This window comes from Notolepis coatsorum (assembly GCF_963971535.1).
Source record: "Notolepis coatsorum genome assembly, chromosome: 6".
In the NCBI taxonomy this organism is placed as follows: domain Eukaryota; kingdom Metazoa; phylum Chordata; class Actinopteri; order Aulopiformes; family Paralepididae; genus Notolepis; species Notolepis coatsorum.
In genome coordinates, this window is record NC_140170.1 from 75,057,208 (window position 1) to 75,077,844 (window position 20,637).

Genomic DNA, 20,637 nt, shown 5'->3' on the forward strand with positions numbered 1-20,637 from the left:
ATTGGCTGGCTTTACTGTCCTCCCACTTTGGGACGCCAGCGATCTCGCAAGTGTAAAGGTCCCGCCCACTTCCGCGTTACATGGAGCTCGTGAGGGGGGAGAGAGCGCGGGGAGGCTAAAAGGAATGCATGTTGATTAGAGCCTTGACTTACTGCCGGAAATTCTAAAGAAGAAGAAGAAGAAGAAGAAGAAGAGCCTTGACTTCACGCCCCCCCCGCTCTCTCCAATGAGCTCAAAATACCGGAAGTGTTCCGCTGGTTTGTGAATGCGTTATCTTTTATTATCTACCATCTTTGATTAAATGGTCTAGGGGGGCGTGGTCTGAGCTGCCTCTGCAGGACCTGCGCCCCCTGCAGTCTGTTTACCGGACAAGATCGCAAGTTGGACCATCCTAGACATGACGGTGTAAATAGAAAACAGTAGCAGGCCATGCCGTGACAGGTTTATATAGATCACTTCTTCGGAGCGACTCTCTTATATTAGGAAGCTGTTTATCTTACAACACGCCTGTGTGTGTGTGTGTGTATTTCGAGGCATTTGCAGTGGACACAAAAAGTGAAAGTATGTATCGGTCTCTCTATGCCTTCCGATCCACGGAGCCCAACTCGATCCACTTCGCTGCCGGGGAGAGCTTTCTAATCCTGGAGAGAAGCAACAGACACTGGTGGCTCGGATCGCGCTGCAGCTCGGGCGAGACCGGTTACATCCCCGCTTCATATATCGAAAAAATTCAGGTAGGGCCGGGAATTTAGCAACTTTACTTTCCCCTCAGCGATAGGAGGCGTTTTGGTAGTGTGGTGGAGGGTGTGTTGCGCAGCTGAATTGTTGGAATCGAGACTAGAGAGACTGCTCCTCCCTCAGATCGATGCACGAATGCTCTGATCAGCAGGCCATACTGACGTTAGCAGCTGCTCAATTTGTTACATACAATTGTGTTTCGCACACAGGAGGACTCTGCACTATGTGGAAATGAGCATTAGATGCATTTGGGGGATAGTCTTGGTAAACATCCCGTGGCAGACAGACAGCTAGGTACATATGACAACACTGCAGGGGGGTCGTTCAATGCGACAAAAAAGTGTCGAGTGGCATCTGCCCGGTGTCACGCAGCCGGGACGCGCGTATAGGTCCAACTAGAGCAGTGTGGTTGTCAAACTTTTACACGTCAAGCCAAGGACACCCACATTGATATGAATTGGCCGTGGACGCCCCGTTTGATTCGATTTTGTCTCATGGACTTTCATAGATGGAATTCCCATAGCTGTCTTGTTGTAGGTGGTGGGGAATGAAACCCACGAACAGAACAGTCGGTGTTGTACATTCTCTCATTGTTTTAACCTCTAGTGAAAAAAATATATTTAAGTCAAATTTAACCATTGCCCCATTTTGCTCGGGGCCCCCTGGTAGGTAGGTAGGTATTTATTTAGACAACAAAACATATACAGATCATTACATCACATATTTGCTTTTGTCAAGGATAGGAACGAAAAAGCCAATGACTTATCTCTACATCGTTGTCCCTGGAAGTCAAGGATGCTTGATACATACACATACAACTCATTACAGAAAGTCCCCCCCCCCCCCCAAGGACCCCTGGGGGTCCCCGGACAACACTTTGAGAACCACTGCACTACAGAACCAATGACAGTCCACTCATATCCTGCAGTACTACTGATTCATTCAAATCAAATTGCACTATCCAGTACTCATGTTCCATACAAGTCTTGTCAACAAGTCTCCCTGTAATGCAGCATCCCAAATCCACAGTTTATTTAACTGTGGCCTCCTCATTCTAGCCCGCCCAGTATACGTAGACTGTATTCATTTATTGAGCACCCTAGAGTTGACATGACAGTAAACTAGTCCAAGCATGCCAGACTAATGCTGTCTGACCGAATTAGCAACTGGTCACAACTGGTTACATTGGGTCCCATTGTGCTACGTTGTGATGCTGGACAGAGGGTGTGATACATTGTTTAAAAGCCTGGCCTTGGTTTTGGCTTTTTGTTAGATAACCGTCCCAATTTCTTCTGCCTGGAGTCTCATATATGCCCTATAAACACAAACATGTTTGGTTTTGTTCCCAGACCAGTTTCATAATTATTCATGCTGCCATCACGTTAATGAATACTGTAAAACCTATACTATCTCTATCCAAGCTGATAGTCTTGTCAGCCATCTTCTCCTGTGCACTACTGGGGATCTGGTGCAGTGAAGTGTTAATAATGAAATAATCCATAGGATTATCCATAGATGAATACCCAGTTCTATGTTTTATTTAGATGTGTACACGCTGGTACATGTCATATAAGTAATATTCATACTTGTTTCATTTTGATGTGTACATGTCATACAATATTCATACTTATTTAAATAAACAATTGGATATTTCCCATGTTTGCTGAGTACCATTTTTGTGCAAAGGGAATTATAGGGCTGTCTCATATAGATGCCTGTCCCAAATAAAGGTGGGGTGAGTTCAGTGATTGAAGAAAATAAAAGCCAGGGCTATTAATTGAAGTTTTAGAATGTTTAATTTACCTCTTTTTCACCTTATTGGACAATCCCAGGGCCCAGAGCAGGATGAAGTGTTGCAGTCTATTGACAGAGCAATCGAAGGCATCCATAATGTGGCTATGAAAAATGGAGGCAAATACAATCTGGAGCAGCGAGATGTCTTACAGTGAGTGCACATTCTGAACTAGTACACCAAACACTATCTTCGCACAAAATAATTTGGATAATGATGTTGACTCATGCTACCAGCTCTTCTCAGTATTCTTCCTGTTGCTGTTTTTGTTGTTGTGTTCTAGAAAGTTGATCCATCACAGAAAAGAGACCCTCGCACGACGGAGCCCAGGGCCGGCCCCTCCCAAGCTAGGCCTTCCTACTTCTACCAGCGAGATCTCTCTCAGTCAGACTCCCAATGGCCTTAACCGAGACTATGGGCGTCAGGGTAGCGTACCTATATCAGGAAGTCTGGACAATATGCAAGGAGAACAAGGGTTTTACCAGGTAATAGACTTACACAATACACAGAGGGAGAGAGAGAGATACACACACACTTCGCACCTTATCTATTTCATTGATTAATACCTTCTTCTTTTTTCACCCTAAAGGAAAATCTATGGGTGGAAAGATCTATGGGTGGAAACAGGGAACAAAATTAACTTTTTGACTTACCAGCCATTTGGCTGGTAGATTTTAAAAACTACCAGCCAGGCAGATTTTTTACCAGCCAAAAATTAAAAATAGCTTTTTAGTATATCGCCATGTGTTATTATTACTATATAATACTCTCATATGCTATTTTCAATTAATATCATAAACAACATAAGGAATATTAGCATAATTTTGAGTGGACTGAAGGAATGAGTCAGCGTTAATAGTTTTAAATGCAAATAATTTATTGAAACATAGAAGTGGGGGTCGGGACACACACACACTGTTTCAACTCACCACCCCCGCATCATATTGTAGTCTAGTCTGTCTTCAAACTTCCACTCCTCTCAAAACCTTTTTATATTTGAATATCAACATTATCTGTGCATCCTCAGTAATCCTCAGTTTACTACAATATACTCCTCTCCTGAGTCCTGGCTAGTGACTTCATCGTCTTTCCAAACGCACGCACACACACAGAGAAAGGGAGAGTGCCCCCCCCCCCCCATTTCCCTTTCCCCAGTCCACACTGTCTGCTGTTCTCTATGGCTCTGCCGCTGAACAGGATTAGCTTGTTAGCTTACGCTAACATAACGTTCATTTCGGGCGATGTGGGCATAAAGGAATGGCGACGATGCAATGCATGTTAGATGCATTTGACCCGTTGTGAGAAGAAGAAAAAACCACAGACTTATTTCGGCTCGCAAAATAGGCGCACTGCTGTGTAGCTCTGCTCTCAGGGAACAAACTTAACTTTTTGACTTACCAGCCATTTGGCTGGTAGATTTTAAAAACTACCAGCCAGGCAGATTTTTTACCAGCCATTGGCGGTTGGCTGGTACTTATTTTGTTCCCTGGGTGGAAATATCTAGAAGTGGAAATGATCTAGGGGTGGAAAGATCTAGGGTGTAATGATCTTGGGGTGTAATCATCTCAATGCAGAACCAAAGATAAAAAAAAATTTACCTTCAATACAGTGTATTGAAATATAAAACTGTATCAATGATTCTCCTCTCGTTCTCTTCCCTAGGTCTCGTTTATTTCTCTGTTTAACTGGTGGTATGGCTACTGCTATTAGCATAATGTTTAAGGTACAGTTTAACTGGTGCCTGGTGGTATGGTATGGCTACTGCTATTAGCATAATGTTTAAGATACAGGCTACATGGTGGTATGGTATGGCTACTGCTATTAGCATAATGTTTAAGGTACAGTTTAACTGGTGGTATGGTATGGCTACTGCTATTAGCATAATGTTTAAGATACAGGTTAAATAGTGGTATGGTATGGCTACTGATATTAGCATAATGTTTAAGATACAGGTTAAATGGTCATATGGTATGGCTACTGCTATTAGCATAATGTTTAAGATACAGGTTATATGGTGGTATTGTGTGGCTACTGCTATTAGCATAATGTTTGAGGTACAGTTTAACTGGTGGTATGGTATGGCTACTGCTATTAGCATAATGTTTAAGGTACAGTTTAACTGGTGGTATGGTATGGCTACTGCTATTAGCATAATGTTTAAGGTGCAGTATAACTGGTGGTATGGCTACTGCTATTAGCATAATGTTTAAGATACAGGTTAAATATTGGTATGGTATGGCTACTGCTATTAGCATAATGTTTAAGGTACAGTTTAACTGGTGGTATGGTATGGCTACTGCTATTAGCATAATGTTTAAGATACAGGTTAAATAGTGGTATGGTATGGCTACTGCTATTAGCATAATGTTTAAGATACAGGTTAAATTGTCATATGGTATGGCTACTGCTATTAGCATAATGTTTAAGATACAGGTTAAATGTAGTTATGGTATGGCTACTGCTATTAGCATAATGTTTAAGATGCAGGTTAAATGGTGGTATGGTATGGCTACTGCTATTATTAGCATAATGTTTGAGGTACAGTTTAACTGGTGGTATGGTATGGCTACTGCTATTATCATAATGTTTAAGGTACAGTTTAACAATATTTCAGTTTTTTAATATAATTTTAAGTCTTTAAAGTGTGGTTTATGTGTGTATTTCTGAGCATTTGGGAACTATTTAAATTCAAATGTATATTCTAAATGTCTGGCAGTGGATGGAACTAAAGTTATCAGGGATAAATAGAAAGTCATTGTAAGCTGGACAAAGAAAACAACAATTCAGCAACAACTGGATTGTTTTCCTTTAAAAGAGGCCAATTTCTAACCTGAATCCTATCATTCTGTAATAAGGAGGACATGTAATAATTGGACATAAAAGTTACCAACACTAGAGGTGGGGAAAAGAGAGATATGGCAGAATATCGCAATATTTTGCATGCCGATATTGTATCCATACACTGACGCCAAGTATCGATATGCTTGACAATCCCATTTTGCTGCAATAAAAATTATTGGAGTGAGGTGAACAGACTGAAAACCTTGTTAGATAAAGCAGATGTTGTGTATATATATTTTTTTTTATCAGAGTTGTTGCCAAAATTTCCGTTAGGGACATCATTTGCAGTTGAAAAAAGGTAATAAATCGCAATATATCACAATATAATAACGTGTATATATAACACAGTGTTTCCCATTAATTACCTAGACTGTGGCGGCCCGCCCGTCTAATTTGTCCCGCCACAGTTATAATGAACCAAAAAATTAAAATTAATTAAAAAAATATATATATATTATTTTATTTTTATTTTTTATTTTTTTTAATATAAAGTTTGCCAATAGGGATGTATCGGTAGTATTGGCAGTGGTAGTAGTCGTAATAGTAATCCAGTATATCTTTTTATTTTATAAAAAATAAACCAGTTCCACACAGGTAACCACTTTGGTGGTGGAATTTAACAAATACATTGAACGGCTGGGGTGCTTCGAGGAGAGGATTGGGAAGCACTGCTCTAGTTGATTTTGTGTTTTGAGCACAAAGTTCATCATAGATCTAGCCTCTTTATTTTGCTCTCAAAGTGCACCAGATTGATGCATTTAACTTTAAAATGTACAAACAAACAAAGAAAGTTCCGGGGGGCACCCCCCTAGAGGGGCCTAGGTTCACCCACCACAGTCTCACAAAATCCTGTGGGAAACACTGTAACGTGTTCTGCGCTTCGAGAGCTCGGCCGCATCCCCCCCCCCCCCCGCGAAAGAATTCCGGTGAGCTGACCTCTAGTGAAATGCAGACACCGCTTCCTCACTCGAGGCCCCGGACTCGAGGAAAGTTAAAGAAATAGTCGTGTTTTTCGGGGGACCGATGCAGTCGAGCTCTTGAGACACGGACCTTGTCGCCATTACGTTTTATATCCTCCTCACAACAGAGCGATGAATCGGTGAAATACCCCTTTAATAATGCATTTCAGCTTCAATCACCTCTCTCTTTTTCCCACAGGTGCCTCCTCAGCCCCGCCGCGCCGCCCCCATCACCCCGCCCCCGCCGGAGAAGCAGCGTGCCAGCCGACGCCCAGGTCAGAGCTCCTCCCCGCTCTTGTCAGACAGACTTGTCGTCACGTCTATTCCTCCCCTCCTCGTTCACAACGTCTTATGTGTTACCGTGTCACACGTTAAGCGCGACATTCTTACTTCCTTTGCTCATGTGCCGCCAGAGGCTTAGCAGCCACGCTCTATTCTTAGTCGAGTGTCATTCCTGTTCATTAGCCGACTGACACCGGAGAGCCTCCTCTATAACTATTTCTCCCTCTCTGCACATCCTCTCCCTGCAGAACCGGATGTCCCCTCCCGGGTGTCTTCTGTCCCCCCGTCCCCCATCCCCTCCCTCTCTGTCAGCACCGCCTCCCTGGACTCGGGCTCCTCCCACTCTCTGGTCTCCTCTGACGTCAGCCTGCCTAGCGTCGCCGGCAGCACCCCCCCTCCCCCCGTGCCGAGCCGAGCCAAGCCCCCCCCACTTCCTGCGGGCGAGTCGCCCGCCGCCTCCCCCCCTCCTCCCGCCGCCTCCCCTTCCGCTGCCTCCCCCCCTCCTCCCGCTGCCTCCCCTTCCGCTGTCTCCCCCCCTCCTCCCGCCGCTTCCATTTCCGCTGTCTTCCCCCTTCCCTCCACCTCCCCTTCCGCTGTCTCCCCCCTTCCCTCCGCCTCCCCCACCGCTGTCTCCCCACTTCCCTCCGCCTCCCCCACCGCTGTCTCCCCACTTCCCTCCGCCTCCCCTCCCGCCGACTCGTCTCCCCACCCGGCACCGTCCAGGAAGAGCCCAGCGCCGCAGCCCCCGCAGCCCACCCCTCCCTCGCTGCCCGAGGGCGACTGGCCCGTGGCCCCGCCCTCCATCGCAGAGAGCCCGCCCCCCGGGAGCCCCACTACCTCAGAGCCCGTTCCCATGACGATCGGGGCCGAGCTGATCGAGTTGGTACGGAAGAACACGGGCCTGAGTTACGAGTTGTCGCGCGTGGCCGTCGGCGTGGTCGTGGGCCACCTGCAGCTCACCCTGCCTCAGGCGTCCGCCACGCTGGAGAAGGTCCTCCTCTCACTGGTCCAGAGCAAGGTCAGAGTTCATTCTATCCAATGGCTGTTAGCGGAACCTTGCTGACTCTCAGAAAATGGAGGGTGCGCCTGTTCGAATCCAGCTCCCGGCGTTGCTATCAGCTTGGCTGGCCTCTCACACTGATACAATTGGCTGTATCAGGGGGTGGGAAAGCTGAAGGGTGGGTCCTGGGCGTTGTGGACAGCGACCCCTACAGTTCGGTCGGGGCGCCTGCTCAGCGAGGGTTGGAACTGAGGAGAGATAGTGTGGCCTCCCACACGCTACACTCTCCCCGGTGAGAACCTGCGTGGCCAGGTTGGCCTGCCCCAGGCTGCACATGCGTCGGAGGAAAGCATGTGACAGTCTCCGGTCTCCCGGACCAACAGTAGGGGAAAGTACGCAACAACCAGGAAGGGTGGGATGGGAGAAAAATCGGGAAAAAGGAGGGGAAGAAAGATAATAAAAAAAAAAGAAAAAATGGAGGGTGTTTGCCGGACTAGCGAGATGTTTCGAGAGAAAGCATTTTTATATATACCGAAAGAAACTTAAAGGAACACGCCAACATGTGGGGAAATTAGCTTACCTTACCGTCTTCTCCAGGGAGAGACTAGAAGATAGATACCAGTTTCCTCTCGTTCAGTAGAAAGCTATCTGACGTTAGCCTAGCTTAGCACAATGAATGGAAGCGGACATGGCCGGTTTGCCTTCGGGAGACGTGTTAGTTGGACAATGCCTAGGCTAATGCCTAGATTGTTAATAAAGTTTTCATTCATTCATTCATTCATTCATTCATAACCGGCCATGTCCGCTTCCATTCATTGTGCTAAGCTAGGCTGACATGCAGCCAGATAGCTTTCTACTGAACGCACAGAGAGGAAACTGGTATCTATCTTCTTGCCTCTCTCTGGAGAAGACGATAAGCAAATTTCCCAAAATGGTGGCGTGTTCTTTTAAGTACATTATTGTGAGAATGTAAATATATATTGAATTAATTGGGTTAATTCCTTCTGTAGCACCTACAGTATGAACTGCTTCATTAATTAGTTCCTCCCCCTCGTTGTTTTTGAGGCTTAAACTGGAAAGGGGCGTGTTAGGAGTTATGTGCTGCCTGTGTGAGCCAATCGGAGGCTTTGTTACATTTTGGATTGTGGTTGAACAGAACATATCTTGAAACAAACATGCTTATTGGCTCACTGACACTGATGAGATTAACTACTGAGGTGTTCTGATGTCTGTAGGACTTCAGCTCGGCGCTGCCGCAGGGACAGGTGTGTCATGACGAACAGCGACTGGAGGTGATCTTCGGTGACCTCGCCCGTCACCGTGACGACTCGCAGCAGCGCAGCTGGGCCCTTCATGAAGACCACGCCCTGATCGCATGTTACCTGGAGGAGCTGCTAAAGATATTAGTATGTCATAATAAATAATGCACTGTTTTGTGACTTCACTGTTAGATGTTTATTGCCAGGCATTTTCTCTTGACTGATGGAAGACCAAAACAGCTGAAAACAAATTGAATACCTTGAGACAAAGAACCATATACAGAAGTCCAGTTTAAGTCTTCAGAGCAACAATGTCTTCAAACTTAACTATCTAAACAAGTTGGAATGTTGTGTATCATTATAGTTAAAGGCACCGCTACTGAGATTTTGATATCAATATGTCATTGTAAATTCAAAGTCTGTACCTTAGCAGGATTACTGCAGAAACATGTTGAGACCGTTGAGATTGAAAGATACTTGAGGAGATTGTTGAGAATGAAAGATAATTGAGGAGATTGTTGAGAATGAAAGATAATAGACGAGACTGTTGAGAATGAAAGATAATTGAGGAGATTGTTGAGAATGAAAGATAATTGACAAGACTGTTGAGAATGAAAGATAATTTAGGATAATGTTGAGAATGAAAGATATTTGAGGAGATGGGTCTCCTATGCAGCAAGCTACAGGGTGTATGGGAAATGGAAATGTGGTATTACCATGAGGACTAGGCTACCAATTGTTTCGGTAATGGTCTCATTTGTTTACTATATTTATAGCAAGGTATCACAACTAATCTGACAATGATATGTATATGTATTTGCCTCTGGTTGATATCATGTATTATTGTTGAAAATGCTCCATGTAGTGGCTTTAAAGACAGTTGGATCAATTTCAGGTGATGCGTCAGATTCATACTCCAAGTGATTTGGATTGACTTTACAACTGCAAATACACAAGCTGTCCAAAACATTTCAAAACAGACTTATATGGTTCTGTGTCTCGGGTTCAGTTCACAATAATGAATTGCTATCGTGTCGTCGTTGTTTGATGGTGTGAGTTTATGTCCGCAGACGGATGCAGAACCTGAGGTGTGTAAGAGGATGTGTAAGGTCAACCACTCTGAGCCGGTCCTGTCGCTAGTGTCGTACTATCAGATGGTAAGAGACTTCATGTTGTGTTTAACGTCGGATCATATCAAGACTGTCTGGGACATACTTTTCAAAATATTCCAGAACTGCAGTGGTTTTATAGTATGACTTTTGTGTGTGTGTGTGTGTGTGTGTGTGTGTGTGTGTGTGTTGCAGCGTTGGGATCAATTCAATCAATTAAAAATGTAACAATAAATGTATGTTTACTATCTCGTTATATAACATCCATTCTCATTCATTAGGTTGGGTAGTACAACCTTTTTGTGGCAGAATAATAATTTTTCCCTTAGGGAAATGTGGGCATAGCAGCATGGGGGGGGGGGGGGGGGGTACAGGTATGGGCAGGGTAATGGTAGAAAGACATAGGAAATAAAATTAGATCTGAATATAAAGATATGAGAAAAATAAATAAAATAAAATGTAAACAAAGGTGCAGATGAGGGTCTGTATGTCCTATCATATTATACATTACAATACATATAGGCAATAAAGAATCCCAACCAGGTGAATTGCAGAAATAACTTCAACGCTATCTTGATTGGTTTACTCTGTTGGTGATGGTTCCATCCTGGTTGAATCCAGTTTGTTCATGCGTTTGCTGTGTGACTGCAGGAGCATCGTGTTTCCTTGCGCCTGCTGTTGCTCAAGGTGTTTGGGGCCATGTGTAGCCTGGACGCGGCCCTCATCTCCACCCTGCTCAACTCCATCCTGCCCATGGAGCTGGCCCGGGACCTCCAGACTGACAAGCAGGGTGAGGGGCGCCTCCTCAGTTTCTACTCTCTCTTTAATATTAATCAAATAGAAGAGATAACGACTAAATTCATTAAGAAATAATGGATTCCTTTTCTTTTCACCCCACTGTCTTTGCACAATACCTCAAATATTTTGAATACTTTCCTAATACTTTTACAAGAAACATCGTACTTGTTTTTAATATTATTCTGGATGTGTATAATGTTTTGTTCTTTCTCTTGTCCTATATGAACAATCCACTGAGCCAAATTCTTTGTTTCATGCGCAGAATAAACCTGATTCAGATTCTTTCACAATTCCATGTGTTCCCATCTACCTCACCTTTCACAACACAATCTCCAAGTATTTCTCACTATTATGTATCATAAAAGATATTTCCCTGTTCACCCTTGGCTAAAAAGAAAAATAAGCAATGTATAAGTTAGTATTTCAGTTAATCAATTTGGATTAGAAGAAAAGTGTGATCACTTTTGTCGATCCCTATTTTCTACTCTCTCACTCTCTCTCTCTACTCTCTCACTCACTCTCTCCCCTACTCTGTCTCACATTCTCGCTCCAGCTACTCCCACTCACTCTCTTCCCCTCTACTCTCTCTCTCTCTCTCTCTCTCTCACACTCGCTCTCTTTCCCCCTACTCTCTCACTCTCACTCACTCTCTTTCGCCCTACTCTCACTCTACTCTCTCTTTCTCTCCATGTATCCTCTTTTTTATAACTGCACATTCCCATCTACCTCACTCACCTTTCACACACAAAACATGTCCAAATACTACCCACTATTATGTACCATTTATTCCCACTTGTTATGTATTTATGTTCTCTCTTCAGAACACCAGAAGATGTGTTACACGGCCTTGGTGCTGACCATGATATTCTCAATGGGGGAGCAGGTGCCGTATCATCACTATGGTAGGGAGGGGGTTCTCATACGTTACATGACACTGCAATGAAAGCACTAAAGGCTCAATCATAGTTTTAGAAGTGGCTCTGTTTTGCTTAGGTTCAGTTTGAGGTGATTGGTCGTCATCCAGGCGGAAATCCAGGGCGGAAATGCAGGCCGAGATCCGCTCAGAGACTTGGATTATCTGAGGGAGGAAAGGAGAGGAAGAGTGGAGTGTCATCAGCATAGCAGTGATATGAGAAGGATGAGACGTGATAATGAGATTTGGTGTAGAGAGAAGGGTCCAAGGACAGGGTACCTCTCCATCATACTTGGTAGGAGTGGTTGTCAAGGTAGGATGACAGCCATGCCAGCGCAGAGCCTATAATACTCATTCCTGCGAGGAATGCGTGGAGGATCTGATGGTTTCATGGGATGGGATCATGAGTTTATTAGTCATGGGAAATTCCACATCACCATGGCAACCCTACTGGCTACTACACGTGACATGAAAATCTTATCAATTTGACCCTTTTTGCTCAGCACAGGATGAAGCCATGGCACAAAACATTTGAGGATATAGACTTCCTTCCACTGTGGTTCTGTTACAGAACAGGACAGACAAAAAGGAAATCACTGTACATACACACAACACTGGACCATAGACTCAGCCACATCAAAACAGATTACATAGGGATTTACAAAGATTTTCCCCCAAATGTATCTTTTGACGCAATTTTTAAATGATTTGCATTTTCAGAGGAACAGTGACTATTCCAAGTAACAGCAGGGAGCGAGTACCTGCCCCCTTCAGCCGTGCTGAATCTATAGATATTAAAGGGATAGTTCAGATTTTAGCCACAAACCAGTGCAAAGTCAATGGGGTCGAGCTCTTCACTGATGCTTGCTTAAATATACTCTACCACCGTGCACACAAAATAGAGCCTTGCATTTCTTTGTCAAAATGACAACAACACGTACAAGGTCTATGTTCAAGTTCAAGTTCTTTATTTGTCAAATACACAATAATATACAGGGGCATTGCAGGTAATGACATGTTTGTGTTTCGGGCTCAGACTCAACAGTGCACAATTAAGAAACAAGAACTGGCATTTTCAGTACAATATGAGGTTGACTGCCACATAGCGAACAACACTGCTTTAATCATAACGTAACAGTAGATGTAGAAATACTATGTATTTATATTTACCATTTGTAAGTGCTGTGTACCTCATCACCAATAGTCATCATGTCCTCTTCTTGTTGATAATTCAATCTTTTGCCAAATCCAGTCAGAAGAACGTCTTTTATGCCGAAAGGTCCTCTAGTGCGACTCTTGTTCTTGTTGAGTTGACATGAACATTAACAGTACAGCATGTTGATTTGAGAGACACCATTAAAAGTTTGGTTTGAAAATACAACCAGCAACTATTGTAACATGAAGGGCTCATTGCTCTGCTCTCTGTCTCTCTGCTCTCTGCTCTCTGTGTTTCTCTCTGTCTCTTTCTGTCTCCTCTGCTCTGCTGCTCTCTCTCTTTCTGCTCTCTCTCTTTCTGCTCTCTCTGTCTCTGCTCTCTCTGCTCTGTCTCTCTCTGTTTCTTTCTCTCTGTCTCTGCTCTCTCTGTCTCTTTCTCCCTGTCTCTGCTCTCTGTCTCTTCTGCTCTCTCTCTCTCTGCTCCTCTCTGTCTCTTTCTCTCTCTGCTGCTCTCTGTCTCCCTGCTCTCTCTGTCTCTCTGCTCTCCTGTCTCTCTGCTCTCTGGTCTCTCTGCTCTCTTCTGTCTCTCTCTGTCTCTGCTCTCTATCTCTCTGCTCTCCTGTCTCTCTGTCTCTGCTCTCTCTCTCTGCTCTCACTGCTCTCTGTCTCTCTCTGTCTCTCTGGTCTCTCTGCTCTCTTCTGTCTCTCTCTGTCTCTCTGCTCTCTCTGCTCTCCTGTCTCTCTGCTCTCTCTCTCTGCTCTCACTGCTCTCTGTCTCTCTCTGCTCTCTCTGTCTCTTCTGTCTCTCTCTGTCTCTGCTCTCTCTCTGCTCTCTCTATCTCTCTGCTCTCTGCTCTCAGAACACTTGAATGCAGAGTTTGTTCAGTTCCTCCTGGAGGTGGTGGAGGATGGTCTTCCCTCTGACCCCACAGAGCAGCTCCCCGACCTCTTCCTGAACCTCCTCCTGGCCTTCAACCTGCACCTCACCGGTGATTGAATTGAATTGATTGAAAACTTTATTAACAGATTGCAGAATGGGTACAATACAGTACAGCTCAATACACACAATTGTTAAGGGGATGCAGACCAGAGAAAGACTTTCATCTTGTTTACATCAGGGGCCCCCATTGGAGGAGGAACACATCACTAGGACTGGATAGTGGCTAGTGATGGTGCCATGTGGACAAATATCACATCACACATATTCCTCTTGGTTTTTTGATGGTGTAACAATGTGATGTGATATATATTTTTATGTCTTTTTCTTCTCTCCTTGTAATTGAATTGTCATTGTGCTACTTGATTCAAAATGGTATTCTTTCATCCAATGTTCATCTCAAGTTCTTTATACTGCAATTATATTGGATCGGATTTAGGTAAACTTTTTTGTCAAAATGTCTAACTTGAGTGCTACAGTCTTGAGTGCATAGTAGGTAGTAGTATAGGCAAGGTAGATTCCTTAGTAGCAGTTTTTAAATTTCAGATATTATTAAACTGTTATGATAACAAGCCTAGGCAAGCCCAGTTAAGCTGTATCAAGATACATGCCAGTGCAAGACTCCCACATGTGTGTTTCAACAATGAGGAGTCAGTCAGCCTCGTAACTGTCAGTAACTGACAGTGTCTTCTTGTATTGGGCCATCCCTCCGGGGTCTGGCCCTGTGCGTATGTGCGGCCATGTGATGTGAGTGTTTGTTCATTCGTTGTGTCCTTGTCGTCTCTCTCTCAGTGCCCAGCACAAACGTCATCATGCAGGAAGTGATCAAGAAAAACTTTAAGATCCTTTCAGAGAAAGTACTTCTGCTTCTAAACCGAGGCGGTGAGACTCTTCTGTTTCTTTGCTTCATATTTCATGCTTGTTGCATCTGTATTTTTTCCATCAACCTCAGGCCTCGCTCACCTTTCACTGTCTACTCTTCATGGTGCTTAGTTTGAATGACGTCTTTGTCCCTCCCCTCTCCAGATGACCCTGTGTGTGTCTTCAAACACACCCCGCCCGCGCCACACGCCATACTTAAGTTTCTGCAGGACGTCTTCGCCAGCCGAGACTCCGCCGACATCTTCTACCGCACCGACATGATGGTGATGATCGACATCGCCGTCCGGCAAATATCTGACCTTTCACCCGGAGACAAGGTGAGTGATCCGCCTGTTCCCTGCTCACACCGCCTGTAACGGACCCTTCTATATCGGGATGCACCCACTCTATACGTACCGATTCTGAGTACTAAACTAGTTAAGTATCGTCTGCTACCAAGCGCATTACTCGCCCTTAGTCTGGGGTCATTGGACAAAGATGATCGAGATTTAAAACCATTTTCTCCATTAGAGAAAGCGAACATCTTTCTATGTGTCAAGACTGCAGAAAAAAGGCTTTGCTTTTGTTTCTGACATGGTACACATGGCTCTTGGTATCGGGCTTTAAGTATTGGGGAAATTATCTGGTATTGATACTGTTTAAGCCCGGTATCTGCCCAATATCTGCTATCGGTTTCAGTGTATCCCTACTTTTATATCAACCGGTCTGGTGCCTTAAAAAAATAAAGCTAATTTATTACACCTATATTACAAAACTACCCAGATGGCCATCATATTTTCTTTCATTTTCATCATTTCACTAAGGTGTATTTAAAGATTTCAAGTCAACATCACTATACCTTGGCAGGATTACCGCAGAAACACGACGAGACCAATGAGAATTAAGTCCATTCTTAGCCTTTATTTTGTATTACCGGTAGGGATGGGTACCGAATTCGGTACTTTTGAGGTACCGAACCGAAACACGTCGGTACTACCGAGTATCGAATCAAGTGAGATTTTTTTTTTTTTTTTTTTTTTTTTTCATGTCAACGTTCACACGCACAATATATGCTTACCTAGGATTTGACTTGATTCAACAACAAAGCAGTCGGAGCAATGACGAGCCGAAAACTGTCGAAATTGTAGTTATTTGAAGTTTGGATTTTTTTTTTACGACTGAGGTAGGTAAATTAAATTTCTTGAGACTAAAGTACAGAAAAAAGGTACCGTTGGGTACCGGTATCGATTCACAGGTACCGGTACCGGTATCGGTTCAAATGTGAAAGGTACCCATCCCTAATTACCGGTAATGTTGTGTGCTGTCAGGTCCAGAGTTCTGCAGAACAGCATTGCGGCACAAAGGAAGCCTTTCCACACTAAACTTGCTTCATCAACAAAAATAACTCCACATTCACAGTTAGAAGGCAGCCGTTTACCCTCTCGTAGCTTCTTCAAAACAAATCCCATGTGGGATGATGCCGGGGGCGGGAACAATTGGCAATTACAAACAATTTTTACAATGATATATACGACATGACATATTGTTGAAAATTCTCCTTGTAGTAGCTTTAAAGGCCAACCTCTAGGTTAAACCCTACTGATCAATTATGGGTAGTTTACATCATTGGTATATAATTTCATTATTTATTTATTTCCATTTGACACCGGAAATGCCACTCTGAAAGAGTTAAAAAGGTCCACGCACGAATAACATGCACGCGCGAATCAAAAAAGCTTATCAAAACGCCGACGTCACAACAGGTGTGGCTTGCATATTAATGAGCCGAATCTAATGTTGCTTTTCCACTAAAATAAAGTACTCAGTTTGTCTCCGTGTGGGGAGGCGGGGCTGCTGGTGATCAGCATGAGAGCTCCAGAAATGACACGTGAAAAACTGCAGACCACTGATTGGTCAGAAGAGAGACGCGTGACGTCACTGTTTGGGGAGTCTGAACGAAAACAGAATGTCCGCGCCGCCATCTTTAATGTCTCGCGTAGGATATCTTTTGTGTGTTTGCAGCAAGAAACGAGTGCAATAAAAAAGGATACAGTCACTGTGTATTCTGCCTCATTTATTGATGAAACAAAACCGACATCAACACAATTTGCCACCGAGCGGAGAGTTTAGTCTGACAAAAAGATCGCTGATTAGTTACGCTTGTTGTTGGGGGTTAGGGACGTAACGTTAGTTAGCCTAATGCTAACGTTAGCAGATAGACACGAGAGGCTATCTGTGTAGAATAGACACAATGAGGTAACGTTAGCGTTAGCATAATAGACACAACGAGAGTCTGGTTAATGTTGTTATTGATTGATTGAATGAAAACTGTGTTTTACTCTGGCTTGCCAAGCTCATCATAGCCCCTTTCGTGACTGATGCACCGAGTGAAGCTTGTGGACTCTACAACACGGCGCCGGAGCCCGCAGCGCTAGTTAGCTCATAGCTATCGTGTAACACTAGCCTTTGCGGGCTCGGGCGCCCTGCGGCTGCCGCCGCCGTCGCGTCCATGGGCCCCCCGGCAGAGCACCCGTGGGGACGGGGTGTACAGAGAGGAGAGAACCATTTTGGGTCGGCCGTTCATGCCGGCCAGCAAGCCGGATGTCGGGATATGTTGTTAGCACAATAGCTACCAAGCTAAGCTATGTTAGCTACTAACGTTATAAACACTGTGTACAACGACACAATGATTTACATTATTACAAATATGGTAACGTGGTTGTGGCTTTTACAAATAGTGGTTAGCTTTAGAGATGGATGGATGGCTATAATCACGGAGCAATAGTGTTAGGTGAAACAGATACATTTTCATTCGGCTAGTAGTAGCAAGCATATATCTATGGTAGCAAGGCTCTCTGCCTGCCACTAGCTGTGTGACTCTCAGCGCCCCCTGGTGATACCCCTGGTGACCAATACCTGTTGTGACGACATTACACGTGCACGTTATAAACCATTGATTAAAATATGCAAGTGCATGTTGATTGTGTTGGGCAGACAAAATGTTTTGATAAAAACGCTAAAACTGGGTCAATTTCAATACTTTTTTTTACAATTCTTCATGAAAGTCACTGTTGGCCTAGTCCACATTGTTTATTGAACAAAAATACAACGTGGAGGTTGCACTTTAATATTTCCTGAAATATGACATGATAATGCCATCACACATTCCAACTCTGTAACTCAATAACTCTCGAACCAAATGAATTTGCGCCACATGCTTTAGATTACAGGCATACTAAACCGGCTTTATAATTATTTTTTATGTGTGGAGTGATTACTAAAAGTGATTAGAAAAAATAAGGATTAAAAAGTTGCCACAGAGCGGATCATGATTTGTTTCTTCCTCCCCTCTTCCACGTCTCTTGGGGCAGCTGAGGATGGAGTATCTCTCGCTCATGCACTCCATCATGCGCTCGACAGACTACCTGGAGCACCGGCATCGTCTGCCCGACCTGCAGGGGGCGCTGCAGAGGATCCTGCGGGAGGAGGAGGATGTGGTGGAGGAGGAGGAGGGTGGGGCCACGGCCAAGCAGATGGACAAACTGATCGTCCAAGAGATCTGCAAGGAGTTCCCTCAAATCTGCGACAACAAGGACTAAAAGAAAAACAATCGTAAACGTAGCCGTATCATTATGCCCTCATGCCATAGTCTGTTCCCACTTTTTGTATGGAGAGGGATGGTACAATTAAGCTGTACTGACACTAAAGAAATAGGACACCTGGTTGTCTGTGCCAAATCGGTACGGAGACGAAATAATTTGGTTTTAAAGTGTGATCTCCTGGACTCATGCCTGAAGCTCATGCCTCATACTGGGCTAAAATATTAGTTTAAATATTTAGAAATTGTATTATTTTTATTTAGATTATTATTGATAATAATCATAATAATAATACAATACATAACTAATTCATTAATTAATTAATTTAGCTATTTCACACATTCTTTCCCATCTCAAAGCCTTTGAAGTGGCTCTGATTAAAAATAATAATAATAATAATAATAATAATAATAATAATAATAATAATAATAATAATAATAATAATAATAATAATAATAATAAATAAAAGTGAGGTTTTTCTTTTTTTTTGTGCATGTGGAATAGAGTAATAATTAGAATGGAAAGACATTTTTTTTTTTTTTTTTTTTTTTCAGCCATTGCTCCAGGAGGAAGTAGGACACTTGATGTGCTCCCTTTTTTAAAAGGGACCAAACTACTGCGTTACTGGGAGAGGTTTCTCTTTTAAAGTACTGTGTTACTGAGAGCCGGGGTTCTCTTTTAAGTACTGTATTCTTCTTTCAAGCTAATCATCTCATTCACTCTTTCACAATTTTTTTCAATAATAACTGGCACTGGGGGGGGGGGGGGGGGGATAAACATATCTAACCTAATACAGAGAAACAGTACATTCTGATCCAGTAGTCAAAAGGATTTAAGCTTTGAGCTTAATAACTATGTTTAATTAAATGACAAAGCAGCTACATAGTGAGTCTCCTTTATACTTATACAACTGACTCTTAACTGACCTAGTGTTGTACTTTTTGTCCTAATTTTTTGTGACGTATGTCACCTTGGCTTATTAACTGAGCAATTGCATATGAAAAAGTAATTAGATACTGATTAATACAAGTTGAAAGTCAGTTTAGTGATTACAGATTTATTCTCTGATTACTTCCTGGTTAAGTGAGTTGACCTGAAGTATTTTTTGTTTTTTTTATTGTATCTATATGCTGCATCGCTGTCGAAACTAACTATGCTGCAAGTAAGGCTATATCAACTATGACTGCTATAACATACTAAGTCTTGGCTAGCTATGTAAGAGCTGTGGCTGTCTGAAGGGGAATGGTTCCCCACTCTTATTTATATCAAAGATATTAGATAGATATTATTAACCTCAAAGCAATCTGTGGATGACTGGCAACCTCTGTCTTGAACAAAATCTCCAGTATTTTGTGGGATGAACTGGGTTTGTTGTGATTCACCTGTACGTGGTGGGATTAATATACAGAATTATATTTGCTGCAATTCCTCATTTTCAATTGTAAATTCAGCCATTGGCCCGGTGTCCTCATCACACAGCGAGAAGCATTAGACATTTGTCTCCTAATGTTCTAATACTTTAACATCCATTGTACATATCCTTGTTTTGTTTCCCACTATCTAGTATTTGCTTATGGTAATTAGTCTTATCACCTTCAATCATCCCACTGTCTTATCTACTTTCAGGCTCTCTGTCCATGTTGTGTCCAGTACCACTTATTATTATTTTTTGAACTTTCTGGAAGCATAGCTTTGACAAGTTCTTCATTATTGTTGCCAACAAACACACGTATTTTTTTATTTTTTTATTTTTACAAAGTGATGTCAGCGTATACTTTGTTAGTACAAGTGTTAAAACAGCAGCATTCAAAGTGCGTTTGTGTTATGCGGGATAATTTAGTGTATTATTGCCATTGTTATCTGTGTCCATAAAATACCCCCCCCCCCCTTGAGCTACGACTGTGTTATAGTAAAACCAATGAAATTATATTTTCCCAACTGAAATGGTTGAAAGAAAGGGATGATCGTGTCAAACTGTATTTTCTTAATGTTTACAAACTAACAAAATAAAAATCTCAATTAACAAGTGTGGATGTGTGGTAGTTAAAGTTGTACAGAAATAGGCAGTTATGTTGTTAAAGATATCCATGTGTATGGTCATCAAAATGGCTGCATTTATATAGTGCTTTTATCCAAGGTGCTTTACAATTTGTTCCTCACATTTACCCATTCACTCACACAGATGGTGGAGGACTGGAGGTGACCATGCAAGGTGCCAACCTGCTCATCTGGAGCAGTTACTATAGGTGTTAAGTGTCTTGCTCAAGGACACTTTGACACATTGCCCGTGAGCGGGAATCGAACAAGGAACCTCCGGGTAACCAGACGACTGCTCTACCTACCGAGCCACTGTAGCCCCTAATGTGTCAAATAAATCATTCGCTTTACTTTTTG

The 20,637-nt window shown here is 43.1% G+C and overlaps 1 protein-coding gene across 1 annotated transcript; it reads left to right on the top strand.

Moving 5' to 3' along the window:
• The first annotated feature begins 116 nt into the window (after window positions 1-116).
• nckipsd (NCK interacting protein with SH3 domain) lies at window positions 117-18,748 on the top strand. The gene is made up of 13 exons (XM_084316532.1): window positions 117-734; window positions 2,571-2,683; window positions 2,814-3,015; window positions 6,530-6,605; window positions 6,861-7,630; window positions 8,848-9,018; window positions 9,942-10,028; window positions 10,632-10,770; window positions 11,600-11,680; window positions 13,707-13,835; window positions 14,576-14,665; window positions 14,810-14,982; window positions 18,016-18,748. Exons 1-13 carry the CDS (start codon window positions 564-566, stop codon window positions 18,241-18,243), a joined length of 2,430 nt encoding a protein of 809 aa, XP_084172658.1. The 5' UTR covers window positions 117-563; the 3' UTR covers window positions 18,244-18,748.
• Window positions 18,749-20,637: the final 1,889 nt, after the last annotated feature.

Excerpts from the sequence above, each read along its gene's own strand:
- nckipsd (XM_084316532.1), top strand. The coding sequence starts at position 564 with ATGTATCGGTCTCTCTATGCCTTCCGATCCACGGAGCCCAACTCGATC. Across the intron at positions 9,019-9,941 it reads AGGAGCTGCTAAAGATATTA|ACGGATGCAGAACCTGAGGT; the intron begins GTATGTCATAAT and ends TTATGTCCGCAG. Across the intron at positions 13,836-14,575 it reads CTTCAACCTGCACCTCACCG|TGCCCAGCACAAACGTCATC; the intron begins GTGATTGAATTG and ends TCTCTCTCTCAG.